Source organism: Oreochromis aureus, linkage group 14 (genome assembly GCF_013358895.1).
Source record: "Oreochromis aureus strain Israel breed Guangdong linkage group 14, ZZ_aureus, whole genome shotgun sequence".
Classification (NCBI taxonomy): Eukaryota; Metazoa; Chordata; class Actinopteri; order Cichliformes; family Cichlidae; genus Oreochromis; species Oreochromis aureus.
The window spans coordinates 33134597-33144136 of NC_052955.1; the positions used below are offsets into that span (position 1 = coordinate 33134597).

At 40.2% G+C, this 9540-nt stretch overlaps 1 protein-coding gene across 1 annotated transcript; it reads left to right on the top strand.

The window, feature by feature from the left end:
- The first annotated feature begins 7352 nt into the window (after positions 1-7352).
- Positions 7353-8720, top strand: LOC116321657 (lysophosphatidic acid receptor 6-like). Its single transcript, XM_039598250.1, has one exon. It carries the CDS (start codon positions 7695-7697, stop codon positions 8550-8552), a length of 858 nt encoding a protein of 285 aa, XP_039454184.1. The 5' UTR covers positions 7353-7694; the 3' UTR covers positions 8553-8720.
- The last annotated feature ends 820 nt before the right edge of the window (positions 8721-9540 follow it).

The following is a 9540-nucleotide window of genomic DNA, read 5'->3' on the forward strand; positions in this document are numbered from 1 at the left end:
CTCTGAGTATCACTTTTTAGCACATGGTTTTTCTCCCCTAGTCAAAAACTAAGATCAGTATGTAGCCTTTTTTTTTTTTTTTTTTGCGTATGGTCAGATAGTTTTAATAACTATGTTAAAAGGCTGTTGTTCTCTAACCTCTGAAGGATCCTCCATGGGGCCTTGGTCTCTGTATCTTATCCAGAGTTGCTGTGGTGATTGATTCCGTTCAGTTCTAAGACCATGACTGTTCCATGCATCTCTGTTGCTCTGTATGTGTGGAAGGAAGATCCGGTGCAAGGCATACAGATGGATTTCATTGTCTGGATTAAGTGTTCCCTGATGTTCCAGTGAAGTGACGATCTGATAGAGAAGGTCTAGGGCATGCTCGTAGACATCTCTCCACATCCTCTCTATTCTGTGATTAAAATAAAATCGAAAATGTTTATGTGATGTAATTTTTCACAAAGCATTAAACTGGTATAGTCTATAAGACAGCAACAAAACATGTTATTTACCGCTGATTGTGGACACTTCTGCCTGTGATGTGAGAGTTCCTGATGGTACCTCTGCTCCTGATCACGAATTCAGCTACATCTGCATTCTCCCCACCTTTATCAGACCGAACCCTTGATGGCAGTCCGTACTGCTCAACAGCAGCAATAAAGCTCTCCAAGACTGTTCTAGCTCTGTTGTTGCCGCCACTGTCAAGTAGACAATTAGTCGACTGAATCCATCCGTGCCACCATGGACAACAAATCTCCATCTGAGACAATATGTAAAACACAAAAAAGCACAACCTTTTTGTAGAACAATTATTAAAATATCTATAATATGGTTAAGTATTCATATGCCAATACCACTGATACCTTATTAGCTTATGGTTACCGTCAATGTGCCATAAGGAGTTTGGACCTGGAACAGAATACTGCCGTCGTCTTAATACATGCAGCCGTAGACGTCTGATGTTCGCTCCTTCTGCATCGACTCTGCGTAAAGACTCCCGCAGTCTTGAGACTGAGAGGTGGACAAAAATAACCACAAACTAACTGGCCACTTCATTAGAAAGACCTATATTAACCAACCGACCAATATTGTAAAATATCTACCAGTAGAATTTCAAATATTCATCAGTTAGTGATACTGTCATGGTCACTTTTGAGGAAATAGTGTCAGTCTAATAACCTGCATAACAAATCATAGTGCTTAGAAAAAGATACATACACAAACATGAGCTTAACTTTAGCTTGGCTCACTAACAGATCACTTTATAGTTATTCATATTTGTCAATAACAGGCTTATTATACTCCAACTCCTCATCAGCAAGAGATGAATAGAGGTCTGTCTTTCTACACAGATGAAAAACACTGAGTAATGTTGCAGTTTATGAAAGATTATTTCAGACTGGTCGACAATCAGGTCAATAAGTGATGACGTGATGAATCCTGCTTCCACACTCAAACTACTCTGTGTTTTTTAAGGCTGTTGTGCTTTTAACATGTTTTAATGTTTTGCATCTTGTTCTATTTAATCTCAACAAGCCCCTAAAAACAGTCAGTGATCACTGTCGGCCTCTCTAGGTTTTTATTACCGATGTTGATTTTAAAGCTCAGTTTTTAAAACCTTACGATGTAACTACAGCCCAGCCCATGCAGCAGTATATAAATGGCTAACCTCGTATTGTGGATGGATTATCTCAATTGTTCTCCTGACTTAAGTTTTGTCCATTTACAACATCCTGCCATGCGATTGCATTTGGCCCTAACCATCGGGAACCGTCACGTTAATAATTCTGAAGTGTAAAAAAGTTAGCGTCCTCCAGCTTCACCGTGTTTATGCTGTGTATCACACATAAACACGGCGATCACACAGCACATCATTATATACCAGCTAGCCCAGCTTCAGTAACCCTACAAACACCACTGCTGTTTAGTTTTCTGTCTTCATTTAAAGTGATAGCAGAACTGTACGTTTTAATTTTTGCTGTGGCGGTTAAGCTGACGGACTTTTGGCTTCACGACCCTCCTTCGTGGTTCATGCACGTCGAAGCTCAGTTTTCTCTTCGTGGCGTTTCAGCCAACGACACGAAATACCATCATGTCGTAGCCTCCACCCGCCATGTGATGACTCTCTTCCGGATCCTTCCACCCAAGGGAAATACACCGCTCTCAAGGAACTGCTGCTGCGGCGCTACTCCCTCTCCGATGCAGAGTGAGGCGAGAAACTCCTCTCTCTCTCTCAGGCCTGGGAGATGGTACCGCACTTGAGCTCATGGAGAGCACGCCGTCCTTGCTAGGAACGGATGACGGCGGATTCCTTTTCACTCACATCTTCCTCCGACAGTTGCCGGTGCGAGCTGGCATCGCCAAATCCTTGCTGCTTGCAGGGATTACCGCTCATTCGCAGAAGAAGCAGATCACATTCTCCTGGCTACCAGCTGCCGGATTAGTTAAACTGCAGGAATGTCTTAAAGACATAAAGACCTGGATGGCCTCTAACTTTGTATTCGGCCCTGAAAATCTTAGAAACATGGTATCTAACCAGATTCTTACTCTGGATGGCATTACCTTGGCCTCCAGTAACACTGTGAGGAACCTTGGAGTCATTTTTGACCAGGATATATCCTTCAATGCACATATTAAACAAATATGTAGGACTGCTTTCTTCTTTCTTCTTGTGTTTCTTCTTTGCTAAAGCATATAGTTAGGGCTGGATTAGGTGACCCTGAATCCTCCCTTAGTTATGCTGCAATAGGTGTAGACTGCTGGGGGATTCCATGATGCACTGAGTATTTCCTTTCCACTCTCCTTTCTCACTCAACATGTGTTAATAGACCTCTCTGCTGAATCACACTTGTTATTAATCCCTGTGTCACTTCCAACACAAGTCTTCTATCCTGTCTTCCTTCTCTCACCCCAACCGGTCGCAGCAGATGGCCCCGCCCCTCCCTGAGCCTGGTTCTGCCCGAGGTTTCTTCCTGTTAAAAGGGAGTTTTTCCTTCCCACTGTCGCCAAAGTGCTTGCTCATAGGGGGTCATATGATTGTTGTTTTTGTTGTTGTTTTTTTCCTCTGTATGTATTATTGTAGGGTCTACCTACAATACCTATATAAATCTACCTATATAAAGCGCCTTGAGGCGACTGTTGTTGTGATTTGGCACTATATAAATAAAATTGAATTGAATTGAATTGAACTGAATTGAATTACCAGTTCCTGACTCACCGACGGCATCTCCTGCACCCCCACCGATTCTCCCGGAGGCCTCCGACTCATCGATGATGGCTGGGATCGTGGCACGGCAGAAAAGGGCTGTGTTTGTACATGTGACAGCGCCGTGCCGCCTTTGCAGCGTTAAGGTCCAGAGAAACGAGCCCGCCAGTGCTCTGTAGTGGGTGCAACCGCTGGCGATAAGGAAAGGCTACTCTTCATAGAGGACTCTCGCTCAGGGAGATGTTTTCTGGTTGACTCTGGCTTCCAGAAGAGCCTTGGGAACTCTCTTGTCATCTTTGCATACCTCTGCAATGGTATATTATTTAATCTTTAAAAAAAAGGAGATTTCCCTCGTTCCACCAGAGAGAGCCAAAGTATTACTAGTGGTACGGGTACCACAATTTGAGAAAGACTGCTCTAATACACATTTTTAATAAGCTCTGACTGACATGAGGCTGGGTCTTTGACCCAGAATTTTGAGTTTATTTTTAGATTATTGATCCTTTCCTTTACTATATTCAAATGATTTAAGTTCATGTTTTATATGGTTTAGTCTTGAGGTTAGTTCTTTTAATGTCTCTGAGTTTATTTATTTGGGGGAGGGTTTTTTAAATATAAACCTTCCTTCTATAAAGTATTTTCCCAGTTCAGGTTCCCTGTTACATTTTGGCTTTTCTTGTTTTTTGTGTCAGCCAAAATACAAAATAAACGTCTCGTTTTCTTTTAATAATTTCTCCTGTGTCATCTTCATTTTGGTCCTCACTGATTAGTCTCACACAATCTGCAGCCTCAGATTGTGACAGTGATATTGTTTGGAAATAGAGTAAATGACAGCATTGCTTTGAGTTACATCTTCAGTCTAGGCCATTGTAACCACTGTGACTCCACTGTTTACTTTCAAGAACACTGAAAGGAAAACAAATAACAAGTCAGTTCAATTTTTAGACTTTTATAAGACATTTTAAATTTTTAAATTTAAATTTAACATTTTAAATAAGACATTTTCAGTCACTGTTCAGCTGTACACATAAAACTGAGATATGGTCTGTTTAAAAAAAAAAGAGTGTAATTTTACATGAAATAAATAAAAAGTATAAAACATTACAGGGCCTAGGCCCATGTGAATTTACAATGATGGATGCAAGATGGTTTGTTTGAGACAGAGATTAATAACAGGTATGGTTCAATGCAGAGAGGTCTATTAACACATAGTGAGTGAGAAAGGTGACTGGAAAGGAGAAACTCAGTGCATCATGGGAATCCCACGGCAGCCTACATCTATTGCAGCATAACTAAGGGAGGATTCAGGGTCACCTGGTCCAGCCCTAACTATATGCTTTAGCAAAAAGGAAAGTTTTAAGCCTAATCTTAAAAGTAGAGATAGTGTCTGTCTCCCGAATCCAAACTGGAAGCTGGTTCCACAGAAGAAGGGCCTGAAAAATGAAGGCTCTCCTCCCTTTTAAATACTCTAGGAACAACAAGTACTACGAGGTCATTAAGATAAGATGGGGCCTGATTATTTAAGACCTTGTATGTGAGGAGCAGGATTTTGAATTCAATTCTGGATTTAACAGGAAGCCAATGAAGGGAAGCCAAAACAGGAGAAATATGCTCTCTCTTTCTAGTCCCTGTCAGGACTCTTGCTGCAGCATTTTGGATTAACTGAAGGCTTTTTAGGGAGTTTTTAGGACATCCTGATAATAATGAATTACAGTAGTCCAGCCTGGAAGTAATAAATGCATGAACTAGCTTCACAGCGTCACTCTGAGACACTTAAAGTTCATGTTTTAAAAACATGTTTAGTGTTTTTCTGTCAGTACAGAACGTAATGTCATGTGGTTGGTTTTGGGCTAATGGACTTACATTAGTTATGTTAGCTAACTAGTGACAGAATAGATACCTCAGAGGAAAAAAACGACACCAAAACTAAAAATCAGCACGTCTGTAGGGCCAGTGTGTTGAAGGGGAAAATGTTTAATGCAACTGGTGCAGAAGTCAAAGCACAGAAATTTGTCATTTTGTGACTTGAGGAGGCGCAGTAGAGCACTCATATTCACTGATTTTAGAAGTTGTAATCAGAGTTGTGGTTCTAAGCAGTAGTAAAAATAAATAAATAAATAAAAATAAATATGAGTAAAATTTAAATAACAAGTTTGCTGCTCTTGGTATATTTGTGAAAATATCAATGAGAATATCAATGTTTTGAGTTAAGTTTTAACTTAAAAAGTGAAAGATTCAAAGTATAAGTTCACATGTTTTCTACACATTCTCAATTCTCTGCAAGCTCTCACGCCAACATATTTAACTATAAATTTGCTACGGTGTTGCATTTTACTGATACATTTTTTATGTTCTTTTCATGTTTTTAATCGTGATTTTATCATCATCATCTGACAACATCTCAGTTTGGTGTAGGCGTCACTCATAGGGATCATTTCGTGTAGAAGAAGAGTGATATGATCTATAGAATGCCCTGACTGTAAAAGAGGCCTGAAGCAAAAAGCCCAGCTTAACAGATTTAACAGAGAAAGTTGATAACAACCCTTGTGATACCCTTTATCTACAGTTAGGGTTTTAAATGTTGTCAAGCCAGCTAATGCAAAGAAGGCCAAACCAAACCAAAACCAAAGGCAGGGCTGACGATACTCTGGAAACACAAAGAATGTTTCTGTCAGGTAAAAATGTATTGGTTAGTCTGCACCACAATACCAGTCGCAATTCATTATTTCCATAAGGTTCGCTACACTTGCACTGCAACTTCAGTTACTCAACTCCAAGCGCTTTAATTTTATCTGCTGAAACAAATAGTTCTTATACTTATGAGTCTGCTGGAATTAATTACACCAGCCTGGTTCCTTAATAAAAATTTGACATGTTCCATCCGTCAGTCCTTTTTTTAAAAATCCGATCTATCAATTTTAAGTTACTCCAGGGATAAAAACAAGTTTCCAGCTGAAGCCTAAATCAGCAGCAGGTGTTAAAACAGCAGACAGAGTGAACAAGATGAATGCAGGTGAACTCAACTCTACTGCGAGCTGATCAGCCGTGAGGAAAACCATAGCTTGTGCTTTGTTTTATGTCACAGAAACACATACAGGTCCAGTCAAAGGGCAGTTTTTATTTCAAATTCATTACAAATACTTTTAATCAGTATAATTTGCTTTGTTATCTGAAGATAATGTTGACATTTTATACATTTGTATGATCTAGAAAGCAACATTTTTTTTTGTCAGTGAGGTCTTTTGTCAAGTATGACATACTAGCTGGCAGAAGCAACTACTTGTTGAAAAAGCAGTCAGAATGGAGTATGTGATATAAAAAACAAAGCTTAACCAGTGTAGAATGGAAACCAGCTAAACTGGAACACAGGTTATTTTCAGGAACAATAGAATCTCTCAGTTAACAAACACACAGATATGCACAGATGTAAAGAGACATGCTGCCCTCTTGGAGATTTCAATAAAACTGCAAGAATCCTTTAGAATTATTAAGAACCTATTTTTAGTTTTCTCTTCTTTGAGAAGAGTGAAATATTTATTTTCACTTTTATACTCTGATCTCTGATTCATTCCCAAAAAGAACTCCGTCTTTTCTCCCACTCTAACTCTAGAGTTACAGTGGTTAACTGTATACTAGCTAAAGTTCATTGGTTAAACTCAAGGCCTTTACACAACTGACATGAAAAATCCATTAAAATGTTTTTCAGAATCACCTATTCTTAATGCAACCGTTTACACCAACCGAGTATTTTTACAAATTTGCAGCATTTATTTTTTTGAACCAAGTTTGATTTATCAGGTTTTTTTCAGATCTGAATAAACAGATCTGGCCACTGAGATCACTACATTGGGCAACACTCATAGCTGAAATCATGCACTGGTACTGCATATACAATGATATGTAAATAATTCAAAAATACTCTTTTTACCTCAGACACACAGATAGTGGCTTCTCTGGGTCATTTGGCTCTCTCAAATGATTTCTCTGCCTCCTCAGATCAGGTCCCAACTCTGCTAACAGGAGTTCAAACTGCCCCACTGACATCCTTTCATATGTTTGAAAGCTGTAATACAGCTTCTACTTATAGATCAAGCCATAATATTCTCCCTCATGCTGCTTTCTTGTGAGAATTGTATAAACCCAGAATCTTTGTTTCTTCCTTTTCTTGTTTAGAAGCATCACATCCAGCTGAAGTGAAAACTTGACATAAGGCGATGGCCTTATAAATGTCTTATGAATAAAAATATAAATCTTATAAATGTATTTTGATTTAGGGGGGTAAACAGGATACTACTTTTAAAAGTGGCAGAAACTATGTTGTCATGTAGCGTCATTTCTGTCAGTTACCACAACTGTTGAGTCAAGTCACAAAGTTTCCTGTTCCACTGTTTGCCCTCGCAGACTAACCTCACCTCATTCCACACAGATAACCAGCTCAGAGAGGAACTCTTGCTGCTTGACTACAATATTTTATAAAGGACGCAGAAAGATTTCTTTTCTCATCATGAACACATCAAACATCACTAACGTGACAACAGAAGACAAGGTTTATGCTGGGATCTTTAGCTTAATTATGGTGATAGGTCTGCCTCTCAATGCGATCTCACTGTGGATTCTTCTTCGCCGCCACAGCCTCAAATCACCCAACGCTGTTTTCATGGTTAATCTGGCACTCTCAGACCTGCTGCTGGTCTTCACTTTGCCCATGAGGATCCACTTTCACACCACAGGGGAATGGACTCTGCCCAAGGGAGTGTGCCTCATCATCACAATGTTCTTTCGCACCAACATCCGCTCCAGCGCCTCCTTCATCACCTTCATAAGCGTGGACCGACTGCTGGCTGTGGTTTATCCTCTGAGGTCTCGCCATCTTCGGACCTCGTGCAATGCCTGGAAAGGAGCAGCACTCATCTGGGGAGTTTTCCTGGTGGTAAATATCCCAGAGGCCATAGGATTTTTAAAACACTTACAGAACCACACAGAACACAGTTGTTTTGAATCTCATGAATATAAAAGTGTAACACGATCAGCAATTATTTACCTTCAGATTGTGTTACTGGTCACAATGCTAGCAGTCAACATTGTGTGCACCGTTATGGTTTCCTGGACTCTACACAACCATCTCAGTGACTCTGCAAAGGTCAGAAACAAGGTCAACGTAATGCTGATTTTTGCCATCAACTTGGTTATATTCTGCACATGTTTTCTGCCTGTGCCACTACACTTAGCTACAAAAAGCAATACCAGAATAACTCCACTGGCATGTCTGACTGTTTTGAGCTGCTGTCTGGATCCTCTGATGTATTATTTTTCTTTTGACTCCTTCTGGAAGAAAAAAGAGGACGTGGGAAGAGAACTATAGATTAGGGACCTGCTAGAGTTGCTATCAGATGTCCCATGATACATGCCAGTTTTTTCCACAGAGTATCCTGTTTGTGCATGAGATTCTTTAGTTCAACCACATGCACAGTTTTCAGCAGTTAACCATCAATATTCATCTCTTCAGTGACATTTGTGTCAAAGCCAGAAAGTGAAAGAGCGAAACCAAAGGCTTGGCTTAGTGGTGTCAAGTTTTATTTTCACTGCAACATGAAAGCTTCAACCACAGCATGACCGGTGGCTGACTTACTAGAAACTGTGAAAAAAACACTGAAAAAAAATTGCTGTCTGTGAACATTATTTACTTTGCCAACCACAGTAAATAATGCATTTAGCCTTTTACACAGCGTCCCAACTTCTATGGAATTGCGGTTGTATAACTGTGAAGGTTTGTCTGCCATCTATAATTCAGTTTCTGAGATCCCTTCCCACAGGATGTGAGTGGGCGTTAAGGGGGGCCTTAACGCCCACTCACATCCTGGGCCACCTGACCTCAGGAAATCACATGATAGGGTGAGGTTAGGTTTCACAATGAGCTCACCCGAAACCTCTGCTGATTGTGACCTACACCCATCTTCACACCTTGGCTCATGTGATTAGGTAGAGGATCATTAGGGGGTCCATTGTCCCTCTTGGGGGGACACTCCCACAGGGCTTAAATCTGGGACTCTCCACCATTTGACCCTAGAACTGAAGAAGCTTATTTCATCTGCCTGAAACACACTGGCTTCCACAAAAGGCCTCTCTAACCTTATGGCTGCATTGGTCCAATATAGAATATTTTTGATATTTGACTTGATATTGAGGTTACTAAGGTTTCAGTTGAAACTTCTATCAATAAATGGTTCCTCAAAATAAATTTTAGTTGCAGCCCTGTGACAGACTAGTGACCTGTGTACCCGGCCTCTCACCCTATGGTAGCTAGAATAGGCAACCCTGAATTGGATAAATAGAAGTGGCTGGATGAAGAT